General features: G+C 40.0%; 3 protein-coding genes across 3 annotated transcripts; 1 reads left to right on the forward strand and 2 right to left on the reverse strand.

Moving 5' to 3' along the window:
• Window positions 1-927: 927 nt before the first annotated feature.
• Window positions 928-2379, reverse strand: LOC118824222 (antimicrobial peptide NK-lysin-like). Its single transcript, XM_036594243.1, has 5 exons — window positions 2253-2379; window positions 2021-2088; window positions 1643-1759; window positions 1402-1559; window positions 928-1265 (listed from the first exon to the last, which is right to left on the reverse strand). Exons 1-5 carry the CDS (start codon window positions 2293-2295, stop codon window positions 1208-1210), a joined length of 444 nt encoding a protein of 147 aa, XP_036450136.1. The 5' UTR covers window positions 2296-2379; the 3' UTR covers window positions 928-1207.
• A 5238-nt stretch (window positions 2380-7617) lies between these two features.
• psmc1a (proteasome 26S subunit, ATPase 1a) lies at window positions 7618-12721 on the forward strand. The gene is made up of 11 exons (XM_036594242.1): window positions 7618-7698; window positions 8499-8552; window positions 8658-8754; window positions 8851-8975; window positions 9163-9348; window positions 9533-9661; window positions 9762-9858; window positions 9950-10139; window positions 11450-11601; window positions 11758-11912; window positions 12464-12721. Exons 1-11 carry the CDS (start codon window positions 7696-7698, stop codon window positions 12596-12598), a joined length of 1323 nt encoding a protein of 440 aa, XP_036450135.1. The 5' UTR covers window positions 7618-7695; the 3' UTR covers window positions 12599-12721.
• An 87-nt stretch (window positions 12722-12808) lies between these two features.
• Window positions 12809-27151, reverse strand: zranb1b (zinc finger, RAN-binding domain containing 1b). The gene is made up of 10 exons (XM_036594241.1): window positions 26982-27151; window positions 24498-25423; window positions 21689-21876; window positions 20770-20923; window positions 20610-20681; window positions 18684-18882; window positions 16869-16989; window positions 16415-16544; window positions 14731-14960; window positions 12809-14298 (listed from the first exon to the last, which is right to left on the reverse strand). Exons 2-10 carry the CDS (start codon window positions 25330-25332, stop codon window positions 14080-14082), a joined length of 2148 nt encoding a protein of 715 aa, XP_036450134.1. The 5' UTR covers window positions 25333-25423; window positions 26982-27151; the 3' UTR covers window positions 12809-14079.
• Between the last annotated feature and the right edge of the window lie 248 nt (window positions 27152-27399).

Below are 27399 nucleotides of genomic sequence, written 5' to 3' on the forward strand. Positions count from 1 at the left end.
GAGGTTCTTTTATAGTTCTGTCTTAACTTCACACTTTTTTATTTCACAACCACAAACCACATGTCGTGAGAAACTCACGTTTAAACGTTCATATATGCAGAACTTGCGAGGACAATGGTCAGTATTTTTCAACGCACCACAACTAAACTTGTTACATTACCAACCATTAATATTTAGAGTTAAAAATCTAATTTATACTTATACTATACTATAATTATTTTTACTGATTCATTTGACCAACTGTAAGCACTGCATTATTTGGACTACATACATTCTATGGCCTGGTTTTGTGGACATGGATTAAACATAGTCTAGGACTAAACTGCAACATCAATAATGATTTACATTGAGATGCATTTTTAGTCAAGGATTAAGCTTAATCTGGGTCCAGAAAACATACGATGTAGTTATTTCAGGACTTGCAGACTGTGGCCATTTGGATTTGTTTGCAAAAGTGCTGATTAAACATGCTGCATCATTACTGAATGCAGTACTGCTTGAAGAAATCACTGCCGGTTTAAACAAAGCCAGAAATTTCACTATTGAGTGGCAGAAGAGACTCAATGCCACATGACTCCCCTCCTTCTTTCCTTTCTGTACACACTTAAAAATCATGGTTCTTTAAGAGTTCTTTAGTAAAGAAAATGGTTCTATATAGAACCATGAACATGATTTGCATGATTAAAGGTTTCTTTGCCTCATAAAAGCGTTCTTCAGATTGATGGAGAATGTGCTGTAGATGGTTCTATGTAGCACCAAAAAGGGTTCTATTGTTTATGATGTCTGGCTTGTTTTTGCCCTTTTCATGCAAAGGGTTCTTTGAGTGTTCATGGTTCTATATAGGACCATTTTCTTTACTCTTTCACTTTTTAAGTGTGTATTGTTATAAAGTTTAAAAAAAAAAACAGAAAACTGCAATCACAAAAATGAAATATGCTTCATGCCTCTTTATTTATGTTCAGCTTATATGAACATTTCTTTACTATACATCAGGCTGAGATAAGAGCTTTGTCCCAAGTGCTAGATTTTCAGACTTCTCAAAGAAAGACTACTTAAATATCAAACAGTTGCTCTGTAAGACATTCAGTAAGACAAACTTTAAAGTTGCAGGTTCCTTTAATGAAGAAATGATAAGGAAAACAAAGAACAGTTGACTGCATTATTTTAATTTCACTATTATTACATAATGCAGTTCTCATGATGAAGTTCAGAGCTTCTCTAGGACTTCTGGAAAAGCTTGGATGAGTTTCAGCATGGGTTTCGATCTGTAACATTTGGGGGAAGGAGGAGGTTACCAGTAATTCTTTAGACTTAAGTCTCTTTCATGTGAATGCTGAGTAATGTGATTGATACTCTGTGTCATGCATGCCATCAGTTATCATTTTCATTTTTGTAACTCACTTGCAAGCGCCAATGTTAGCACAGACAGTTGCTGGATCATCAGAAGTAGAGAGCTCCTCAATCAAAACGCCGAGGGATTTTTCAATCATTTTCTTACACAAATTCTTCAGGAGGCCAATAGCATCGCAGACTTTGAGCAATTTCTGTTTGATCTCTTCCTGTGGTAAAGCCATATGAGAACTGCTTAAAGATGCGAAGTACTTTGGGGTTTTAGCTGTGCAGTGTGATCATTAACACTCACCGCCTTTGCGTTGTCACCGAGGTGTTTTTTCACTTTCTTCACGGCCCACTTACATGCCCAGCATTTACCTGGGAGCATTGCCCTAGGCATAGGCAAATCCTCAGCCTGATCAACAGCCTGAGTAATAAGAGAGCAAACATCACAACAAAGAAGGCCTAAATAAAGATCCTCTATTTGCATAAGGTGACCAGAACTGTTGGATATTAATCCAGTATTGAGAACACTGTGGTTCCTAGCACAAATTTCTTCAATTTAGTGTAGCACACATTGTACTGAAGCATAAACCAGTTCAAACAGACAATATTTTGCTAGTTACAATGCTTTACTGAAAATCTGACAATCCTAGTGGCTGTAAAAATACATCAGTAAAAAGCTTACCAAACTCTCATCATCAAGCTGCTCCTCATCAGAATCCACTTTCAGGTATTCCAGGTGCATTGCACAAGCTGTAAAACAGAAAGGGACAACATAATGTCCTTTCAAAATAGACCAAGTATAGGCTGTGTGTGTCTACATAATCATGGGACAATCATATGATAGTAACTTCACATAATAATCATGTAAAATAAAAGGCTTTCTGTAGGTATAAGGTCATAATTGCTTCACTTACCTGTGCCTATGAGTAAAAAGGCGAGGAGGATTTGTCGGAGCATGGTGGTTGTCAGAAATAGGAAACGTGAATTAATTCTTCAAAGCTGATGCTGCTTCAAGGTGTCTGGGGGTCTTTTATAGCTCTGTCTTAACCTCACAAGTTTTTCCATTCCATAACCACAGACCACAGACCATGAGCAGTTCATGGGGTATGGCGTGCATGAAATAGTCAGATTAATGCTCAGAATTTATCAACACACCTTTTTTTAATGGTATATTTAGTGAAAAAAGTCAAATTTCATTTATTATTTTTTAATATTTAACTACAGTCGACCATCACAGTCTGAGCTGCTTCAAAAATTCATTACTAAATTCAATACTAATTCTATCATACTCTTTTATTCTTTATTCTGTTATCATTCCCAAATACATAATATAATCCAACATACATCAATTTTATTATTTTATTCTCACATAAAATCCTTTTTTGCTCTGTTTTGTTTTAAAATTACATTTAGTCATGTGGCTTCTGTTGCACTATTGCAAGCACAGATGTATGGTGTATGAGCACAGCATACCAGTGTGCAGTGGCATACTGTATATGTAGGCCAGGCTATATACAGGAGACAAACTAATGGAAAAAAAAAAATAGATATAGATCCCATAGAGCCAAGTGCAGATGCCTTGGTATAGATTCTACAAGTCTCTGGAACTGCATGGATGGGGGGATGCCATTTCTTCATCAGTTATTTCCTCAAATGGTGTTTTAATGATGGTAGTGGAGAGTGCTGTCTAACACATCAGTCCAAAATCTTCTACGGGTGTTAAACTGAGTAGAGACTTAGGCATTCCTAAATGGATGGGGGCATCACCATCATAGAAGAGACCCTTCCCTCTAAGGGGACAAATGGACCCAAACCAAGCCAGCAAAATGCCCCCACAGCATTAACAGAGCCACCAAACTCCCTCATGTTAGAGTCAAGCACTCATGATGATTCATGATAACTCATCTGACCATATCACTTTTTTCCACACCTCTGTTGACGAGTGTCTATGGCTTTTACACCACTGAACTCTCAAATGTGCATTTCCCTTTGTGACAAGAGATTTTTGCACTGCGACCCTACTATAATATCCCTGTGTAGCTGTGGAAAGGCTGTTCTTGCTAACAGACTGATCACGTACTGCAGTCACCTGAGGAACAGCTGCTCTTGTTTTTTCATTACAAAACGCATTAATCCACAAGTATCACAGTAGTTAATGGATGCTCTCAACCACAATTTCCAAACCTGAACTGATGTCTTTCCCTTAGATCTAAATACAGATGTCACTTTGCTTAATTGCAATTACAATTACAGTTGCTTAACTGTATTATGCAGTACATCTACACATGTTCCTCCACTCATTCATTATTTTCCTTTAATTTGTCACCTGTCTGTACACCAAACAGCCACTTCATTACAACCACCTCCTTTTATCTGCACTTTGTGAGCATTTTAATAGCTCCACTGACCATATAGGAGCACTTTGTACTTTGCTAACCCCCTTTCACCCTGTTCCTCCGTGGTCAGGACACCCACAAAGACCCCCACAGAGCAGGTATTAGTTGTGTGGTGCATCATTCTCAGCACTGCAGTGACACTGACATGGTGGTGGCATGTTAGTGTATGTCGTGTTGGTGCAAGTGGATCAGATTTTTTGTGGATTGTTGGTGCGAGTGGATCCGTTTTTAAACACTGTGTCCACTCACTGTCCACTCTATTGTTCTGCATTTTGGTCCACCTTGTAGATGCAAAGTTTGAGATGATATTTCATCTGTTGCTGCACAGTTTGTGTTGGTCATCTTCTAGTCCTTCATTAGTGTCACAGGACGCTGCCCACAGGACGCTGTTGGCTGGATATTTTTGGTTCTCAGTCCAGCAGTGACACTGAGGTGTTCAAAAACTCCAGCACCACTGCAGTGTGTGATCTACTCGTACCAGCACAACACACACTGACATGCAAACAAGTGCTAGACCTTCAGACTTCTCAAGAGGCTCCTTATTAAATGCCAAATAGTTACTCTGTAACAGACATTCAGTCTTTAAAGTTGCAGGTTCCTTTAGTGTAGAAATGATGAGGAAAACAAAGAACAGTTTATAATCTGTTATAATTTCATGATTATTACATAATGCAGCTGTCATGGTGGAGCTCAGATCTTCTCTAAGATGTATGTGTGTGTGTTGGGGGGGTTGCCAGTAGTTCTTTAGACTTTAGATCTTTCAAGACTTGCAAATACTGAGTGATGTGACTGATACTCTGTCACGCCATCTGTAAATTTTTTTGTGTAACTCACTTGCAATCGCCAGTATTAGCACAGATGGTTGCTGGATCATCAGAAGTAGAACACTCCTCAATCAAATGCTGGTGGAATTTATTAATTTTTTTCTTACACAAACTCTTCAGTAGCCCAAAACCCTCACAGTCTTTGTGCAGTTTCTCCTTAACCACTTCCTGTGGTAAAGCTATATTTGAATTGTTCAAAGATGCAAACACTTTGTGGTTCTAACAATGCAGTGTGATAGTTAACACTCACCGCCCTTGCATTATTGCCAAGGTGTTTGGTCTGTTTTCTTCATGGCCCACTTACACACCCAGCATTTAATTGGTAGTTTTATCCCACTCATAGGCAAATCCTCAGCCTGATCAACAGCCTGAGCAATAATTACAACTCCCAGTGATTTTTTAAAGCAATATAGACTGACCAGTAGTCGATCTGTTTCTCTGCATACTTTGTTACCCTTTCACCCGGTTCTTTAGTGGTCAGGGCCCCTACAGGACCACCACAGATAGCATAGTTTTAGCAAATTTTAAAGCTTATTACTAAGAAAACGACCAGAATACATTGAAACGACATTAAACTAAGATAATACAATGGTTTTCGTGATTTTCTAACGGAGAAAATACTTACATTTGTGGGTTTCTTTGGTCGCTCGAGCAGCCATCTTGCCGGTTTTTCTTTTTTTCTTGTAACACTCTCTTTGGAGTGAGCCTCTGAAAAACCTCCGTTTGGAGGGCCATGTAGATCCACCACAGATCAGGTAGTATTTGGGTAGATCATGCTCAGCACTGCAGTGACATTGAGTGAGTTTACATGCACTTAATAATCAGATCATAATCAGATTTCTGCAGTTATCTAATTATTCAAATGGTCATGTAAACACCATACTCCAGTCTAGAACTTCTAGTCCACCTTGTACATGTAAAGTCAGAGACAATAGCTCATCTGTAGCTGTACAGTGTGTTTATCATCCTCTAGTCCTTCACCAGTGGTCACAGGATGCACCCCACAGGAGGCTTTTGGTTGGTGGATTATTCTCAGTCCAGCAGTGACACTGAGGTGTTTAAAAACTCCAGCAGCACTGCTGTGGGGCTAACAAAGTATACAGAGAAACAGATGGACTAGTCTGTAATTGTAGAAATACAAAGTGCACCTAAGAAGGTGAACTTAATGCAGTGGCCTGTTGTTGTACATTACAAAGTAGCCTATCAGAGAGAGAGAGAGAGAGAGAGAGAGAGAGAGAGAGAGAGAGAGAGAGGGTAAATGAGATAAAATCAATTTAAAACTATTTATTTGAAACTACTTGATTTACTGTGGGTTTCAACACGTATTTTCAGCTGAAAATAAACATCTAAATAATTGATTATTTGTTAAATGATTAATTCAATGAACCAAAACAGGGTAACTGGAGTCAAATCAGTTTATTGAAGAGTAACAGCAGTTTATGGAAGAATAGAGAGGTGGGGAAGGAACAAATGAAAGGAAAAGTTTCATGATAGTTATGGATGAAGGAGAAAAAAGAGCAATGATTGAACTTTCGAAATTTGTTTTACCCTACATTCACACCGGAAGTGACTTTTCACCTATTGTTGCCCAAACAGCTGGTCTCACATTACATTACATATAAACACAATGTTTAATGCAAAAACATTCGCTTTCTAAGCACTTTTTGGTCACCAAATTACCACCGAGTCTCATTTAGCACCAATTCAGCGGCGCCCTCTTCTCCTGCTGAGGCTGAATTTCAAATGACTCCCAGCTCCCTACATAGTGCACTTCGTAGGAATTTAATTACTGGCTCCTGCACCCCAACAGTGCAAAATATAGCTAAGAAATAGTAATTTGGGATTCAGCCACATCCATACTCGAAAAATGATGCACTATTTGGCTGTAGAGGCTAGAATTCCTAAACTTTAATAGCTAGCACACTATTTAGGGAGTACGGAGCCATTTGGGATTCAGCCTGGGTTTGACGATACTTTTGACTGAAACACGAACATTTGAAGCGCGTAATCCGTTCAAGTGATTTTTTTAAAAACACAAGGGCAACAACTGACCAACTCACCAGAAGTCACACTTTTTATACTTTTTTGGGGCAAGCCAAAATTTTTCTCTAAATAGTACGACTTTTTTCTCCAAATAGTACTTTTTTCTCGAAATAGTACGACTTTATTCTTGAAATACACCGTACGACTTTGTTCTCGAAATATTACGACTTTATTCTCGAAGTCTGTTTTTATTTTTATTAACAGTGGCCCTAAAACGCCGTCGTACGCCCGTGATGTTCGTGACTAGCGTTGGAACTATGAGGTCCTCGAATGTTTCTGAAGGATTTTTGAGATTCAATGTGGAAATAAGCGACGAAACTACCCAATGAGCATTGACAGGTTCTCAGCCGACCCAAAAACAGCTGTGGCTTGGCCATAGACTTAACTGCCCGCTCTGGTTATCTCTGTACATACTGGGCTGCCAAGAGAACCAAAGTAACTTGACTTCTAGAGATGTTCAGGAGCGCAGCATACTGTAGGCTATAGGCTAACATGTACCACCGCTATGGTATAAATGTAGCTAGCTAAGAGTTTATGAGCGCAATAAACACATTAAGGTTGTAAAATGCAAACCTTATATTTCGATTTTGTTTGGACTGCTCGTAATGTTGTTGGCTATTGACGCCTTAGGCTGCGTTCAAACCACATACTGCTACACATACGACACTTCTAATGGTGGTCTGCTGTTTTTGACATAATGTAGTATGGTAGTGTGCAGTTTTAAATGCAGCCCTACAGAGCGTCCCTTGATAGCTTTGGCCTTCAACAATTTTTTGTCTAAACTACTGAGTAAGGTCTGACTGGAGTATAGTATAGGGAGAAACTACTGGCCTTCACTGAAATACAGCCAGTGTATTGTACCGAAAGACAGCACCTAAAAACTTGATTTTCACGGATTTATCATCATTACTAACATTACATCTAAAACACAGAAAACAGGCGAGGCTTTACTGTTTGTTTATACCACAGACTAAAGCGGCTCTTTTGCAGTTGTTCCTCTCATGATCCCATTTGATCCTCCGGTCCAGTAAGTGGCGCACCAGCAGCCGCCACCCTGAACACAGCGGTGAAGAAACAGCAGCAAACAAACGACAATGGTGAGCAAGCAATTTTGTCTTCTCTCAATTTAGAGAGTTTAGTCCTAGTGAAGAAATTAATTCAGACAAATAATGCGAGGGCTGGCATTTATCAGTTAATATTATTTTACATAGTGTTACATTTATTGTAACATTCGGAGTGTTTTTGTACTGTTAGGGGCCTAACATTAAATTAGCTAACGCTAGCTTAGCTAGCCCAACCGGCTTTAGAGCAACTCTGTTTCCTCACACAGCAGCTTGATTTTGTAGTTAGTTTATCTCACTACCGTTAACTTTCCAGTTTCTAGCTTAGCTTGGCAAGACAGGTAGTTTAAGTCCGTCTGAAGTTGATGTGTTTACTTTGTATTGTTATGAATGTTTGTAGCGCAACCGCTCGTGTAACTGTCAGGTGTGCTGCGCTGGCTTACTTTTGTAAATTGGGGTGTCATCTGCTGTTGTGTGTTAGCGCTACGTCCTTTAATGAATGTATCTTGAATATCTCCAGGGGTGCTAAAACATATAAAAACATAAAGGTTTTTAGCAACGTTTCCATTGTCGGATGTCGTTTTTTTTTCAGTTAGCTTAGCTACCCCTGAATCCCCTGAAACGTAATTGTTGTTATTCAGTAGTACTGTCATCAGCATATACTTTACATGTACTTTAGGTTAAGAGGTGTAAATCTTTTACCGTTCAGTGTCTGTCTGGAAACATTAACACAAAATGATTGGCAGTCGGTGCCCTGCTATTATATAACAACAATGTTTCTGATTTACAGTGTGGAATATTGCTAAAATCACTACATATTGTTTTCTGTTGAACAGGGTCAAAACCAGAGTGGAGGACCTGGCCCTGGAGGGGGAAAGAAAGATGATAAAGTGAGTGCTTGTATTTAGCTAAATATGCCTGTTGTGTTACTGTGTTTGATTCAAAGACTGTCATTTGGTGTTTGGCGTGAACAAGTAATGACCTGTCATTATTAGGATAAGAAAAAGAAGTATGAGCCTCCAATTCCCACTAGAGTTGGAAAAAAGAAGAGGAAGACAAAGGGGCCTGATGCTGCTAGCAAGCTGCCTTTGGGTACACTAAACCTCTGTTAATCCAGTAAGCTGTGTCACTATAATGCATGCTGGCATTTAATAAGCTATGATATGTTCTTGTTATTCTTGTGCGTAGTCACCCCCCACACACAATGCCGGCTGAAGCTGCTGAAGCAGGAAAGGATCAAAGATTACCTTCTGATGGAAGAGGAGTTCATTAGGAACCAAGAACAGATGAAGCCCCTGGAGGAAAAACAGGAGGTATTGTATTTTACTGCTATATGGGTTAGTCAGTGAAACTGTAGCGGAAATCAAATGCATGCCTATTTTATCTCGTTTTCATGGTATTTTTTAAAATGTCATTTGTTTTACATAAATGTGGGTATGTGAATGTTGTAGATGCAAATTTACCCACTCACCCAAGACTAATCACACTTATTTCCTATAGGAGGAAAGGTCCAAAGTTGATGACCTGAGAGGGACACCTATGTCAGTTGGAACTCTTGAAGAGATCATTGACGACAACCACGCCATAGTGTCCACATCAGTTGGCTCAGAGCACTATGTTAGCATTCTGTCCTTTGTGGATAAAGACCTTCTTGAACCAGGCTGTTCTGTTTTACTGAACCACAAGGTACCAGGATTTTCCACTGAGTGTCACAAAGTCTCTGTATTATAATGTAAGCTTGTGATCAGTGATTTTACAAAACTAGTTGAGCTGCAGAAAAGCTAAAAGAAGTTTAGTCAGCCATTTTATGTAGGCAGTGCACAGGAAACAAACAGTTATAGAGTTATATGAATAATGGCTCTTTATGCAGGTACATGCAGTGATTGGTGTGCTGATGGATGACACGGATCCTCTAGTGACTGTGATGAAAGTGGAAAAGGCCCCTCAGGAGACATACGCTGATATTGGAGGTCTAGACAGCCAGATACAAGAGATTAAGGTAGTAGATATGTTAAATCACTGTATTTTTTTGTGTTTTCCTTTGCTGTAGTTGTATCCTAGGTATGATCCTAATAGTGCATATAATTTTCTTTTAATAGGAATCTGTTGAGCTTCCTCTAACACATCCCGAGTATTATGAGGAAATGGGAATAAAACCTCCTAAAGGAGTAATTTTGTATGGCCCACCAGGCACAGGTCAGTTAAAACACCTGTGAATGCTCAGTGCATTATTATTAAATATTGTAGCAGTCATTGATGTGTTGATGTGGGGTTTGCATCTGTTTAGGAAAGACTCTGCTGGCTAAGGCTGTGGCCAATCAGACATCAGCCACATTCCTGAGGGTCGTGGGCTCAGAGCTGATTCAGAAATACCTGGGCGATGGCCCCAAACTGGTCCGAGAGCTCTTCAGAGTAGCAGAGGAACATGCTCCTTCCATAGTCTTCATTGATGAGATTGATGCTATAGGAACAAAGAGGTTTGTCACATAAATGTCTTAATTCTCCACAGCTGCATTGCCCCCCACAATAGAATGGAACATTATATAAAAGGCTCTTTGTGGAGAAGTAACCCCATTACACAATTCTCAGTAACTGATGTCATTATGCTACTTAAAGTATAGGATTATAGGAATAATACAAGCTAGTGTTTTTTAATGTGTGGGCTAGACCCCCCCACCCGCATTGGGCCATGGAAGTATTGTTAAGGGGCCATCGGCCTAGGTTTTGGTTTTATGAACTTTTTTTAAATCGCAAACATTTTTTACAATATATAGACATTTAACCAAGTATTGTTATATATTATAAATAGTATTGCTGTGATAATTATTTGCGAACATAAAACATAATATTTAAGTCAAGCTTGTTGATGGTGTGGAAAAATGCATTGCCAATGTGATTGACAAAGCTAAATAGTTTCGTTTTTTTTTTTTGTCACGCAAGTCAGCGCATAACGTTTGTTTTTGATGTGTGGAATTTATTGATCATGGACAAATGGAAAAATTTCAGTTATTTTTGGTGGTTATTATGTTACATTATTATACAGTTAAGTGAAATCCGATAGGCCAGATTGTTTATTGTGTTACATTTGTTAGCATTTTAAATGATCAGGTTGGTTAAATCTTTCTTGGGCTGCAGATGATTTTGTTGTTGGTTGCGTGGGCCATGAGTTGCAAAAATTAGTGAACTCCTGATGTAAGTTCATCACTAATTAAGCAACTTTCTAAATCATGAACAGAGTCTATCTTGCTTCTGCAAATATGGCGAATGTTTTCTTTCATGTAAAATGCAGTACTAATGCTTGCTTTATTTTCGTAATGGCTTTTAAACTGTAAATCTTGCTAAGTAGGTTTAGGTTCGAGTCGCATTACGTGCAACAGTTGAATAGGGCTTGGTCTTCAAAATGTTGACTTCATGCTCCACCATTGCAAGGTAGTATGGAAAAAAAATGTAGAGCCTTCTAGGAATTAGTGAATAAATATGTCAGGTGCATTTCAAGTAATTATAAAAAATGACCAGTAACCCACAAGTAGGACCTTACGACAGACAAAGGTTTGAGCAGTATGACTAATCTGCTGTGGAAGTAACAACTTGGGGGTTGTGAGAAAGCTCTGATCGGAAAGACTGAAATAGAAATTTATGTGGTCAGTGTGGTCACAACCCCTGCCCCTCACTTTATATATGCTCAGCGTAACTTATAAAATTTACTTGAAACATTTGCCTGTATACACACACAAAATGCTTATCACTCATGTATATATTGTTGTACCTTTGTACCTTTGCTACAAAGATATGACTCAAACTCTGGTGGAGAGAGGGAGATCCAGAGGACCATGCTTGAACTCCTGAACCAGCTGGATGGATTTGACTCCCGTGGTGACGTGAAGGTCATCATGGCCACCAACAGGATAGAGACCCTCGACCCCGCCCTCATCCGTCCAGGTACGTTACTGAGCTAAATCTGCCACTAAGCTTCCAGTGCATTTAGTTGACTATTGAATGATTGAATATTCAGTCTTTCCCTAATTGAGTTTGTGTTTCAGTTAAATGAAGTATTCACAAAAGACAAACAATGTATGACAAAGTGTGTTTTTGCAGGGAGAATTGATCGCAAGATAGAGTTCCCCCTGCCAGATGAAAAGACCAAGCGCAGAATTTTTCAGATTCACACCAGCAGGATGACTGTGGCAGGCGATGTAACGCTAGATGACCTCATACTGGCTAAAGATGATCTTTCAGGCGCTGACATAAAGGTACATTTCTGAAATGATGAAAACACAAATACAGAAGACTTAAACTTAGAGCCCCAGACCTTATACACTCCAAACAAGTATATGACTCACATAAAGATGCACAATTTTAGGTGTAAACTGCTCTCCTTGTGTAGACACAAGAACGCTGAGTCTTTTCTAAGATAATTCCGTCAGTTTCAGAGCTTTGTTCAGGCAGACAAGCTAAAGCTGTTAATGCAAACATGGGACTTCAGACTTGGGACCATTACTGCCATCATCTGGCATATGTGAAGTACAGCTGCATGATGATGATTCTGGCGAGGAAGCCATTAGTACAGTGTAAAGTATGTAGATGAAGCATGTTGTTGCATAACAAAAAAAAAGTTATGTTTACAGGAGAAGCCAAAACATTCTTTTAAAACAGTTTTTACCATCTGTTTTTCTATTGGTTCATTCATCATGACATGTTAACACAGTGGAAATTATGCTATGTCCAACTAATGTAGATATGACGGTGATGATGTGTAATATTTGGTATAGATTGTAATGAGAGCTGGTGTTGTTTTTCTCAGGCCATTTGTACAGAGGCAGGACTTATGGCCTTGAGGGAGAGGAGGATGAAGGTGACAAATGAGGACTTCAAGAAGTCCAAAGAGAATGTGCTGTACAAGAAACAGGAAGGGACCCCAGAGGGACTGTACCTTTAACTCTGTGATGGTTAAACTTCAACCATTCCCTACTGAAAACACTCTGTATTTTTTATGTTACGTTTTCTTCTGTTTGAGCCAGCTGTTATTTCTTTCTCATGCAAATAAAATTACTGCATTTCAGTAGTGTCTCCTGTATAAACTATGGAGTTCCAACTAATAAGGGTTTCAGGTGGGATGCAACTTTGAACTCAACAGCTGATCAAATAGACACAGGTCATTTCTTTAACCTTTTTCAAATTCTTTATAAAAGGTTTATTCCTGTTGCAGGGACCTTTAACACAAGTGCGCATGCGCACGCAAAAGACACTGATAATAGGAATATGTGATAAGAATTCACATACACTGATTTTAAAAACAAAGTTTTAAAGAAGCTTCACTGTTGGACATTCAACCCATTTAAGCCTTCACTGATTTGGTCTCCACCTCATCAAATAGAGATATACAGTATATCCAAAATGCCAAAAATCTGACACCATTGTAGTCTGACGGCAGATATTAAGTCAATGAGAGAAAAAAAAAAAAAACACAAGGGTATCTTTAAACTATGTAAGGGGCTAGTCTGGAAACAGCCACAAGAGGGGATGAAGACAAAACAAAACCCAACAAAACAAACCCAATCAAGTCTTATCACTGCAAGCCCACAGACGCAACGTTCACTTTGGTTTCAGTCAAGTCTATGAATGTAATAAGCACATCCAGAGGATATCAGGGGAAAAATCAAAACACTGATACAAAAACAGAATTGTGGCCAGACACCAAAGTTCTAAACAGTGTGTAGAAACAATAATTTAGTGTACATGTAGTGTAACTGCTCACATTGACCTCAGCTTTTTTGTGAATGTTCCCTCTGGAACAGCCCTCCCAGCTGTATTAGTGTTTGCAGTGGAATTCCTCATTCAGCCAAAACTTTCATCTCACACAGTGGTAATTATGTGTTCATTTCTAAAGCGCACAATGAATCATACAGGTAAATAAATATTTTTCAGGTAATGGCTATAGACAAATGACTAATCTCAATATATAGTGATGTACAAGTACACAGAAGGAATTTCCAACAATTAAAGTTTAAAAAGTCATATTTTGCAACTGAAGGAAAAAAAAACGTGCTTAAGTGCCCTTAATATATCTTTTTTTAAATATTTAGCTTCTTTCCAATTTAGGTTGAATTACTTATTTTCTTTTGATTATAACTACCAAATATAGAATTTAAAACTGGAATAAAACAAAGGACATACTCTGTAAGGCATGTACCATTCTTAACCTAGATTCCTTTATTTCACTCTGCCCCAAGTCTGTTTTTCAGCAATGAAAACAGACCACTGGTTTGTTGAAGACAGGCTGGTAAGAATGCGTGTGTGTACATGACAGGGGTAAATAATGGTACATTAGCGTACATGTGTGTTCTTCAAGAGTCATTTGTCAAGGTGCACCAGGTCTTTATGTAAAGAGAATTTCACTTCTTGTAAATCCTCTCTGTCTCACTCATCTTCATCCTCCTCTTCTTCCTCTCCATCTGAGAGGGCAGGGCAGGTGCCCAGCTGCCGGTAGCCGTCCAGCCACTTCTCCACCATCTGCGTGACAAGTGGATGGTTGCGCCTCCTAGAGCTTTTCTGTAGCGCCACCAAGATGCCGCCCTCCGTCACACAACAGTCCAACCACTGCCTCAGCAAACGCTCCTGCTGCTCTTCAGTCCCCATCTGACGCACAAACAAAACAACCAATCAAATAAGACGTTAAATGGTATCAAAATTCAATACTTACAATTTTGCTTCAATACTTAAAGTATTACTTTCAAGAATTGAAAAAATGTCATTCAATACCAAATTTCAATACTTAGTCTTATCAGCATCAGTATACCAACAAATATGATTGTTGCAAAATCTAGAATACTGACTGGCTGTATGAATTACACTCCAGCAAGATTTTTATGCCAGCTCTTCTTAAATTCTGTTTAGTTGTTCTCTGATTACTCTGCAGTCCAATGCAACATATGACTTTAAATCAATATTTAAAAGTCTTGAGAAAAGTAGTCAAATTCAAGGTATCAATATTGGTATCAAAACGTTCCAAATGATACCCAGCCCTGGTTATCCACCTTCCAAAACGAATCTAAGGAAGCCTCCTCTCACCTCTTGGGCAGACAGAAAGTGGACGTGTAACAGCTTCCTCTCACTATCCACCAAGGGCAAAAAAGTGACCGTGACGTCATCGTCTGTGTTCAGATTAGCACCTGCACCTCGGTTGTCATAACCATCATTCTCCATGGCAACCAAGGCTGAGAAGTGGCCGCGTGTGTAACCCAGGGCGATGGGGCTCTTCCAGCAAAAACTCTGTTCCCAAAGCAAGGGCAGATACACACCTGTAGAGGAGGAGGAGGAGGGATACGACAGCTTTAGCCTGTTATGCACCTGCCTAGAATCCCAGCATTTCACTTTACTATGCAAAATTACCCCAAATACAATCTTGTAATTGTAATTTCACTTATTGATGGTGAATGAAAAATCAAATTAATAGCCGAGTGTTGTAGATCAGCCAAGACATGCTTGGTGTCCAAAGTCTGCTTGTTAAATTCTGCACTGGAGTTATGATGCACTGGAGTAATGTTGCTAACAAGTATTGGAAGCTTATGTATACCAATTGGCACTGTGCGAACTACACGCCTAAATCACACACTTACCTCAAACTGTGTCGAGCTAAGTTAATCACAGACTGTCTTGTTTATGTGGTTTCTGACACTATGATATGCTGTTATTCATACAAATGGACAACATTTAGGCTTCAAAATGAATGCTACTACCATTTTAGCTTTGTGATGAACAGTAATGCACCAAAGTCAGAAACCATACCTTATTAATTACCTGTCAGAATGGCCATTAAGTTAAATTATTCATTTTTCAGCATCAGGGAAAAAGCAGAAACCATATACTTTGACACTTTACACAAAGGCCTCAACAATTACAACATTTTCTCAGTATTTACTGTCATTTAGTATCATCAGGGATATTGCTCATTGTTCTGTTGTTCAGAATGTTGCACTTTCTGTTTCTCACAATTTACATTACCCCAAAAACATTCAGTGATGTTGAGGTCTGAACTCTGGAGTGGTCAGTCCATTTTTCTAAAACACCAGCAGTTTCTTTGTTTGCTTTGCAAATGTTGCCTTTTTTATCTATTTTCTTTTCTTCAGCTTCTTGACAGCTACACATCCTTTCAGAAGCATAGCGTTGGGTTGTCTTCTCAGAGTAAGGAAGGACAGAAACCCCTGTGAATTTCTTCTGATCTGAAGCAAGAATGGAGTGGAGATTCTGTGCTATTTATCTGATGGTGACAGTTTTTGTGGTCTATCAGGTCTTGTACAGTTGTTAGGATCCCATTTTACAAAATATCTTCCAGTTTCCAGTTTTTTTTTCCACATAATTTCTATTGACTTTAACTTTCCTTAAATAAGTAAATATATCTCCTCATAAGTATCTCCTGAAAAATTAACAGCTTGTACTTAGTGGCTGTTTTGACCATGTAAGGGGAGTCTACTTGGGATTATCTAATAACTTGACACAGTTTGAGGCATGTGTGTGATGATTTAGGCATGCAGCTAACTGTACATTAGCTTCCATTACTTATTAGTTACATTAGCTTCATATCCCCAGTGCAAAACTAATCAAACTTTAGACCAAAGCACATTTTGGCTGACTGACTACATTTGGAGTGAGGGAAAAATTGTGTAAATCTGACTTTTTCTTTAACTTGTTTAACTGCTTCAGCCCATTGCACATGCTCAGGTACAGTGCCTCAAATCTCATTTCCTCAGCTCACCCTGGAAGCGGGTGTATCCCAGCGTCTCCCCACGGAAGCTCTTGTAATATTTCACGCCATACACGATGATGGGTCGGCGGAGGATGTGGGCCAGAACAAACACATGAGTCTGCTCTAAACTCGCCCCCGGCTGCCGGGAAAGGAGGGACAACGGGCAGCAGAAGGAGAAAGAGGGAAATAGAACACAAAGAAAGAGACAAAACGTCAACTCCAGAATAAACACAACTTCATTTGTCTTTAACCCTGTAATGACCAGCAGGTCCAACCTTCTATTTTATTTCCTATACCAGTCAGTTTGCATTGCTTTCCCTGTAGTTACTGAACAATAAGCCTTAGCCTGAGATTTCCACGGTTATATCAGTCAGTTCGGATTGCAAACTGTATGAAAGGAGTAAGAAGAATTCATCTATATAATATATGTATTATATGTTAACACAGCAGTGAGTGTGTGCACCTGACTAGCCAGTGACAGAATAAATGCCCAGTCCTCTTGCCACTGCTCCTCCCTCAGAGAGAAATGCAGGCCAAAACTCTGAGAATACCATGATTCCCACTCCTTCCAGCGACTGTAGAACCTGCAACACACACATGCACATTTAGACAGACAGTTCAAAGGTCATAACAACTTCAGATGCAGTCACTCAGATTTTGAATGAACCAACAAACCATAAAGTTGATATTTAACTAGAAACATGATAACCATCAAAGCCATTCCAGCAGGTAACATATGAGCACATAAGTAAACACACACTTATGAACTGATCAAATAACTAATGTTTATCTACACAAATGAATCTTTGACACTCTTAAGTAAAAGAAACTATTAATGAAATATTTCTTGTTCATCCCTTAATTATTCACTTTTGCATGATGATACAAGATGTTGTAGTCTTATGCTGCAGCATGTTCTGTCATATACTGACTATGACACAGAAACCTGACAGTCTCTCTCTTCATGCCTGTATTCTCTGAAACAGCTGATGTCAATGTGGAAAGTCTTAATGTTTTATATTTAATACACATTTACAGTGTTCTTACTTGGGCCACAGGTCAGGGTAGCTTTTGTTTTCCAAAGTAACCAAGTACATAAACTTTCCAAACTGGTAACAGTGGTTGAGTTTAAAGCCTAGACTTTATAATAAATGTCATTAATTGATTTCTGTGTTCAACAAGACATGGAGCTTTATTTCCACAGTGCAGGAATCTGAGTAATAAGCCAGATACGCTATGTTAAAAAAAAATTGTAAAATTCTTTCGTCCTCGTCATCTGAACTTAATGTCCTTAAATACGTTACACAGCTGATCTGCATTAGGTCTGAATGTCTTCAGGCTTACAAATGAAAATTTCTACAAAAGTGTTTACATGTACGCTGCGATATCATTTCAAATGGCTCCAAATATGTGTACAGAGCTAATATATTACTGTATATCTTCACTATTGCGCAAAAACCTTGATTAACCATTTTCATTTTTTTGCAAAAAAAATTTGAAAAGTCTATTTACCCTTTGCCTTGTGTTTAAAAATTCATGATGAATATGATGAATAGGAAAAGGTCAAAAAAATACTTGAAAAAAGATGTTCCATTAACTTCATTACAAGTTTTGATTGTTTTTTCTTCTCCTGTAAGGTTACCAATTTGGAGATAGAAGGCTTTTTGTTCTGACAGCAACCATGTGGAGCTGCCACATGTGCAAGTCCACCGGCCTGACTATCTTTGAGAGCGAAAAGCTATCAGTGGTCAACAATGTTTCCAGTCTCTTCCCTGTATTTCCTCTCCAGACCTCTTTGCTGTTTTGTATGTACTTAATTTCCTATCCAAGCATGTAATTTGTAAATGCCTGATTATGCTACCTGTGAAAGGGTTATGACTGACAGCAAACGCATCAAGGGTAAGAGGAAAAACATCCAATCACAGACAAATATTCCTATATATACACTTTAACGTATCAAAATGTTCTCAAAATATATACATTTGACACAAGAGTTTTTAGACATTTCTCACAATCCAAAAATTCTTGCCCTTCGGTTTTCTTAAGAGTGACAAAGAGCACCAACACATTTATTTGCTGAAGCTAAGTATCAGTTTCTAAACATTTCACCAGTCCTTAAATATAGCACAAAAAGTCAATCAATTTACCAACCACTGAAGCAAAACTGATTCAAACACTGTTAAGCCATCCAAACAGAGTGCTAATCCCTACTGATCCGTAGACAGATCGAACCAGAACACCTCTCTAGGACTTTGCTTGTGTGTGCCTGTTCTCTCACCAGTGTGAGCAGTCATGTAGGCTGTCGTGGAGGCTCTTCCTCAGTACAGAGTCTTTATCATAAATTCCCCATGTGGCCTGAAGCACCGAATCTAGAAGGCAGTCCCCTGCAGTGCGGTTCCACAGAGCGTACAGCCGACTGTCCAGCCGCGTGCCCAGCTCCAGAGACCAGTTTATGATGGGAGATTCCTCCTCCAACTCTACAACACATACAACATTTTGTTGTAGCTGAGAGGTCTAAATGTACTGAGGTCAGAGCACAACAACCGGACAAACATGCACAAAATCATTTGGGTTGGCGTCTCATACCTGTGTTTGATTGTTGGAAGAAAGTAGAGTGTTCTCTCATTTGGTTTATCAGTTCTTTTTCTGGGCATTCGTGAGATGACTGCAAGCATTAGAATGTTGGTGTTTGTGGCAGATGGAACCAGTTTATGGGGGGCAAACATTCTAGATTACCCCAACAATCAAAACATAGGTATGGACCATCTACCAGATACTTCTGTTTGTGTTTGCTTGTTCAGTGAGTTCTGGCCTTTAGGGGAAAGTTTATACCCTTGATTCCTGCTAGTCTCCACCTTCTATGCATACTTAAAAGTACAAAAAAGGAATTCAACTATTTTTTTGACTTTTGTCTGCATAATTAAATCATGTAAAAGAAAATGTCATCAAGTCAGTTAGAGTGGCTTTGTGAAATGGTGCACAGTAGAGAAACTCTTTAAAATGGTGGTGACAGGAACCAGGGTTTGCAATGTCTACTAAGCAAATATAGCTATTTTATTAGCTATTTATTTTATTTGGGTACGACTTTGCCAACCAAGTCCCTGCATGTACAATTTCACCATGAATGTGTTTAAAAATATTATCTCAAAACTATCATAAAGCAATGTATCTGTCATGAGGCAATGCATTTGTAAGCAGTCCATGTAATAGCTTCTTGTGATGTAGCTTTTAGCAGCATTAAATGGTTCAGATATCCATCACCACCACTATGAACACTTCTGATGCAGTTTCTCTATGATAATACATTTCACATCAAAGCATGTTAAATGACTTTATTTACAATTTAATGATTGAATTACGCAAAAAAAAAAAAATGGAATTCCCCTTTACGTGATGGATCACAACTATGTGTGCAGAGATGGGTTGTAGTAGCCATCAGAGATCTCACAGCGAATGCATTAGAAGGCTTTCAAAGGTGCTATTTTAATCCTATCTGTAGTGAGTGATGATGGTAGAAGTGAGGCAGGAGAGGGAAGAATATTTAGCAATTAGCCTCAAAAAATTGCAAAAACAACATAGTCCATAAATTCACACACAAAACACTGGATATCTCTCAGATGAATTTAAATACATGGCACAGAAAGCAAAGCAGAAGCAGATAAAATACCTCCAACACCCGCTATTACATCATAGATTATGGCAAGGCTATACATGCAGATATGCTGCCCCTTATTAATGAAACGTGGGCAGCTGACCACCCTGAAACACGTATGAACTACTTGCCTGATTCATGAAACTGCTTCAGTGTGTGTAAACAAGCACTCACCAGTGCCTTATTGCAACATACACCTTATATGCCCTTATATACATATCATTTATATGAAGCCCTAATTTATGCAAATGTTTGCCGATTAAACAAAAGCATTCAGCAGGCTCATAAGCCAATGGTTGTATTTAGAGACAGAGTTTAGGGCTGAACAGGAAGTACACTGCCTGATCATACACATTTTGCTGAACATGTTTATTGTTGGATAAATCACTTTTTAACCAAAGAGCAGCGTATATGTTCAAACCTCCAAAAATTTTGTTTAGGTCCAGGTGCCGCTTTAACGATTGGGTTCCAATGAGAATTCCTCTGAATTTGTTTTTAATGAGCACCTCTGTTGTGTCTTCTAGTTGCGACAGAATGTTATAAATCTTTTACCTTTCTGGACATCTCGATCCAACACCTCATCAAACAGCTTCTCTTGGACGTTGGGAGGCAGGTCTTCAATATCTATGTAAGACAACATACAAAAGAAATTTGTAAAGAGCAAGTCAGTTCATATTTGCTACACAGACAGAGTTCAGTGAGAACATCTCACCTGCTGGAAGAGTAAACGTAGTGATGTCAGTGAGGAAGTAGCAGGGGAATTCTCCTTTGCGTCTGTGCAGTGCTGCCGCAACCTCCCGACGGATCTGTTCTGTTAACTCAGGACACACCATGGCTGGAATGCACTTAGCTGCCTGCTGAGACACCTGAGGGAGGAAGTACGCACACACACACGCACACACACACGCACGCGCACACACACACGCGCACACACACACGCGCACACACACACGCGCACACACACACGCGCACACACACACGCGCACACACAGATAGAGAGCTGTGAGCAGATCAGACTAGGGGAGCTACAAATGTAAAAACTAAAAATATGTGTACAATGGGTATGAGGGCAGACTAAAATAGCATGAAGGCAGTGTTAACAGATTGGGAGGTTTTCTGCCAAACTGGGCTGCTTTTGGGTTGAATGTGCTGCAAAAGAGTGTTTGGCCAGTTGACAAAATTTGGACTGGACTGTGATCATGTTTTTCAAATATATACAATTTATACCCTGCATAGTAATTATGCAGCAATCTTAATAGGCATAAATTTGTCCCATACCTATTCATCAAAACATTGTTTGACCTAAATATTATTCACTCCTGTTGAGAGAAGACAGTTGCCAGACCCACTACATAAACCCTGACACCTATCCTCTCAGGGTACAGTGAAGAAGACAATCTTATGCTCATTGCACAAATATAAACAGGTTATTATTTATATTGTGTTCCTTGTAAATGCTATGCTGTAGTGTCATTATTAGAATTTAAAGTGTTTTTCATGTGTAAGTTGTTAGGCATTTAGATTTTACAAAATTATTTGCCCCAAAAGCAACAGAGCAACCCTGTGAGAAGGTCAAGGTTATTTAGGAATGTTGATGTATGGAGCAAGAAAAGGCATGCCTGCTGACTGACCTCAGTGAGGAGCACAGAGAGCATGTCCTGGCGCTGGAAGCGAATTGCGAGGTGCACCAGAGTGAAGCCAGCATTAAATGCAGATGGACGATTCAGCAGGCGCACCTCATCTGAGGTCAGCTGACGCGCGATGTCACCACCCGATGACTTATAAGCCTCGACTGCGGCCAGATCACCCTCCACCACACCTGCAGAGAGGAAAAATAGATGTGAATGTTTCAGAAGCCTTAACCTTACCTGAGGATGGGCAATATAGCAGAACACTAACACAACTCTAAAAGACATTTTCACACCTTTCTCGATAAGTAATAATAACAATAAAATATTGTCAAATTGCCCACCCCTCACCATACCTACAGAAATTGCCTTTAATGCAGATTTTTCTTGGTATTCCTATTAACACATATAGAACTAAAATATTAGTGTATTAGAAAGTGAAAGCAGGAGGTGAGATTCTGGAGCTGAGGCATTTTGGACACGGAAAAACAATGTTTGTGAATTTATAGTGTATTCAAAAAGATTTTGGTAGCAATTAAGGCTAGACTGACACTAAATCCATTACTCTATAACCCAAGTCTAGCCTACTTAACTTTAGCTGCCAATGACCATCACTATAAACTGTCTTTCATCATACTTAATGTACCCACAGTGTTAAAAATATCTGCACGTACTGCTGTGAGATCTTAATATGTATATGAGACTGTTACTTATGTAATCTGTCATGATCTGGCTAGACTACATCTTTATGTGGCATCTACAACAAATGCCTAATTCTCTATGGATATGATATTCTTAGTCTATATCTCAAGCACAAATGTGTACAATAAAAGCTGCCACTACAATATGAACATGAGATGGTCATTCCACATCAAATTACTTGAACAAAGGTTTCTTCACCAGCCATTACAGTTCTTAGAGTAAATGCTTTAGGAACTTTAAAAGGTGCTCTTTTAATGCTATTTGCAAATTTCTTCTCATATTTCCATTAACTAGAGCATCTGACAGGAGGACGAATTCCCCTTTAGAGTCTTAGTTCCTCTCATTTGTTCTTTATTCATGCTTTTAGTGAACTTTTCCTGCCACTGTCTCCTTCGATTTACTCATTAGAGGTGTGGACCTTAATTTCTATGAAGCTGCTTTGGGACAATATCTACTGCAAAAAGTGCTACACAAGCTGAATTGAACAGAATGGAAATGTCTAAGTTGTTTAAGCATTATGCTAGTGGAATATATGAATAATGGCAAATAAATGGATTTATAACAACAAAACAAGCCAACTTGATTAGAAGCTTTGAATTCACAATCACTTCCAATAATGTGTCTTGGAATAGTTCTAGAATTGATAGTTCAGTGGAATCCAAAACACCAGTCAAAGGCTTTGAGTTAAGCTCTGGGACCTTCCAACTATTCAGCTCTAACTGAATAGCATATCAGGCCGACACAATTTCACTATTAGACATGTTTTATAGGTGTAATCTTTTCAAGTAAATGTTTAGAGACAAAACACATAGTTCATGTTAAAACCTCTGATGGTTATTTGTTCCAATGATCAAATGATCACTTCAAGTTGTGATTAATGGTCACTGTAGGACACCAAGACACTAATGTGCTGATCAGTACCAAGACTTAGTCATTAAAAATGTTAAAATATGTACTTATTTTTTAATTTTTAAATGAAATAACTGGTCATGTGTGTACATATTTATCTGAGCAGACAAAGCCTCAAAACTGTTTCAGTAAAGCATCATGCTCGGCAAATGCTGTAATTACAGGATTTAGGGATTTTATTTTCAGCTTTCAGTTGTTGCTCTTGATTGTGCTGACCTTTTTACATTACTAAACTGGTTCAGGTTCAAACCAGTGCCATGGTTAAAAGTTGCAATGTTACATGTTACAAAAATATTTTTTTCTCTGTGGCCAATGATAACTTTAACAAAATGTAAAGTAAAAACTTCTTCATCTAGCATGATGTCACTTAGGTTCACTCTCATAACCTTTACTTAGAATGCAGTACTACTGTGCTACTTTTCTGGTACTGCATTAGGTTTACTAAACTGAATCAAACTGTTACACACACAAACAAAACAGCTTGTGAGAACTATTGTCGCTCTAATTATATGTCAAGCTGTAGATTCAAACCTCTATATATGACAGCCTCTCAGCAGTGCAGTGCTGGACAGAGATCATTTAGATAGATCAAACACCAGTTTGCAGATGGATATTTTTGAAGTGAAATATAAAGTCAAGCCTTCAGTTTGTGTGATGAAGCACTGAAAAAAACTTTCAGAGGTATAAATCTCTGAGGTCACAATGACTCGATTTAATTAGGAGACTAATAAATCCATCATGAAATATCAAATGTCTCAACATTTTAATTCAATAATTATTAAGGATGCATAACCTGTACTGGATAAGTTTGGAATCTGCAGATTTTTGCCACAAACACACAATTAATTATTTATTATGGCAGATGTGTTGCAATTTCATGAGGTAAATAATGTGAGACAGGTAAGTGCACTCACACTGTACTTGAATGCTGCTATACCTGTGTGAAAATATTGTAGCATAACTATGCATAGGTCATTACATTAAACAACCAGCCAGCTCTTACTTTTTGATTGAACACTTTCACAGATTTGCTTATTAATTTAAAAGGCCAGTTTGGCCCATTAAGGAGCAAATAACAGTGTTTATTAAATGTTATTGCAACTTTGGCTAACAGAAAGTACTACTTATTACACTTAGCGTGAAGGAAGCTTGGGAGTGAATCCAGAAGAGCACACTTTTCCCCTGACAGGCTTTCTCTTACCTGCACATGCGTTGAGGAAGAGCCAGTCAGTTCTCCTCATCCTGTTCCTGATCTGCTTGAGTTTTTTAAAGTCCATCTCCTGCGTGTCTTCAGTGCCCACTGCTCCGGATGCCAGCTCGATCTGCACCTCTGCCTGCCCTGTTGAGACAGAGGGTGAGGATCTCCTCTGGCTGGCCTTACACACCCCACTGACCCCCCCTCCCCCTGCTGTCCTCTCCTGCTCGTTCAATATGGACAAGGACATGGTGCTCTCAGCCTCTGACTCCTGCTGGACGGCCTCGGGCACAGCGCTGGGTTTGGGGTGGTCACACACCACACACTTGAGGCTCTTTGGCCAGTTCTCATAGGTGCAGGCTGAGCACGCCCAGTGCTGTATGTGCATGTTCAGCCGGTTACGGTCATTGTATTCCTCGCAGGGGTCTGGGACGGCAGGGGTGGATCGGGACGCCGGGTCAGAGGTCTGCGGGGTCTCTGAGGCCCTCAGAGGGCCCTGCTGGGGCCCCTGCTGCCTCTGACTGAGGCACTGTGTGCAGCGGATGGCCCGTGGCCAGTTCAGGTAGGTGCACATGTGGCATGACCATTTGCTGGTCGTCTCAGGTGCCTCGTCGGCAATCCTTACCCGCGGCCGGGCACTCGAATCCGGGCAGATGAGGACACTGGAGCCCTCTTGGCTGGGGCAGAGGTGGGAGTCCAGGCTTGGGCTGCTCTTAAAGGGCTCCTCGGTGATGATGGGGGCGGTGGGTCTTTGAGCACGACACATGGTGCACTTGATGGCTGACGGCCAGTTCTCGTACGTGCAATACTCACAGCTCCACTTTGGCTGGAAATCTGTCATCCTCACTCAAACTGCGCTCCTAATGTCCCCTTCCCTCCCTCCCTCCACCTGCTCACTCCTGACCCTGGACCGCTCAGCCCGCCAGGATGCTCTGAGGAAATGCACACAAAAACAGGTTCATGAAAAACAAATCTGACAATACACATCAAAGTAGGATTAAAACAAACAACAGAGGAAGAAACGAAGAAAACTATCAGGGTATATAGAGAAAGACTAAAATCGATCCCCTAACAGAAAACAAAACACAGAATGAAAACAGTAAGAATAGTTAACATTAAAGCCCCAGACAGGAAGTGGGAGAATGGCACCACACACCCCTAGATTAGCTCAGAGTTTACTAACAGAGAGCACGTCCTACAGAGCTGTAGTTAAAAAGGCTCTGTCGTTGAGGTCCCAAAACAAGAAGTCTCCCACAGGTAATTCCTGGCAGGGGCTTGAATGAAAGATTATGGTTCTGTTGGACCACTATAGAAATGTGGAGAACATGAGATCAATCAATCTCAAAATTTTACATTATGTTGTGCAGCTGTGTCTTCTCACTCACAGGATGAACTGACTATGGAGCATAGTTCTGTATTTGTACTCACAATACAGAAACTCCCTTTATTCACCTTTCCATGTAAAACAGCAATCAAGCAGTACACAATGCACAGATTCTAAAGAGGTCTGTGCCACTGGAAACTTTGTCACAGCTCTGGAGCATTCGTGTGAACAGTCCAAAAGAGGGGAACAAAAACACAAAACACAGACTAGTCCAGCTCACTCGATTTTTTTAAACCCACTACGGTGATGACACATCAGCTCAAACTGGTTTTGATCGAATGAAAAGAACTGAAAAAAAATAGTGATGTTAACTGTACAGCTAATAATTAGGTAGTAACCTTAGTTTAGACTGTAGTTGAGCAGTCTAAATTTACCGCCCTCACCTTAAGTCGAGATATCAATATAATATCCTACAGTCTCTCTGGCAAAGCGACTTGACGTAATAACGGCAAGAGAGAGTTAACGTTAACTACAACCCTCAACAAACGCCATCTGTAGCAAAAATCCGTAACTCAATCAGCTCCGAGAGTCTGAGACCACTCACTCACTCTCGTACCTCGAAATTCAACACCGAGGAGTGAAGCAGCCAGACAGCAGGGGCAGAGCAACACAACACAACAGACAGCTATTACCATAAATGAGATCTAGAAACTAACCCGAACTGCCTCTGATCAACGTTGAAACTGAACTTCAGTGACTCCACAGCAATTTATACGCTCGCTTTCTCTTCAGCTAATAGTGAAACCGGAGTGACTCTGAAACGCCAGGCTCCGCTTGTTCTCCCCCTATAAGCCTCCTTGGATTTGGGGCATAAGGTGAGCTACGAGCCCGTGTGGGCTGCACGGAGATTAGGATGGGAAAAAAAAAATCAATGGACAGCCCGAGCCCATAGGCCCTTAGACGTTTTCTCGGCTCCTTATCGCGCTTCCACGGAGCACAGCGCCTTCGTGAATCGCCCTTCTGCAGTCACACGCATCCCGGACGCTTTCGTGCGCTTCCCCGAACCAAACCGATCCTGGCCAGGGCGCCCACAGACCCGAGAACCCTGCACGACACAGCCGCAGCCGCTGCTAGCTGCTCATACTCGCATTTCCCTCGACAATTACCTCTTGAACTGCAACAGCCCTGCAATCCCGCGGACCCCAGCGCGCAGTGAGTAAGACGGGGGGAGCGTTAAAAAAATCCAATTCCCATCTCCAGTGCCGATCTGTCTACCTCTAATGGCGGAGCTACGGGAACAGGGGGAACCAAAATAAACCTACTCCAGAGATCCAGGGAGGAGGGGCGGCACCTGGACCGGCGATCACACCTGATTGGTGCGTTCTTCATGTGCCTGTTATGAGCCAATCAGAGGCCGTGTTTTTCACTGACGTCGATTAAAGGTCTTCTCCCGCTTCCCTAAGCAACCAGAAAACGGAGAGTCTTGAGCGCCATCTTGGCTCTTCCAACCCAGTCTGACCTACCAGCTCAGACGTTTATTTTAGAGCCACAATGGCGTCGTTTTCATGTGTTTGGCTCCACAGC

This window comes from Colossoma macropomum, unplaced genomic scaffold (assembly GCF_904425465.1).
Source record: "Colossoma macropomum unplaced genomic scaffold, Colossoma_macropomum, whole genome shotgun sequence".
Taxonomy (NCBI): domain Eukaryota; kingdom Metazoa; phylum Chordata; class Actinopteri; order Characiformes; family Serrasalmidae; genus Colossoma; species Colossoma macropomum.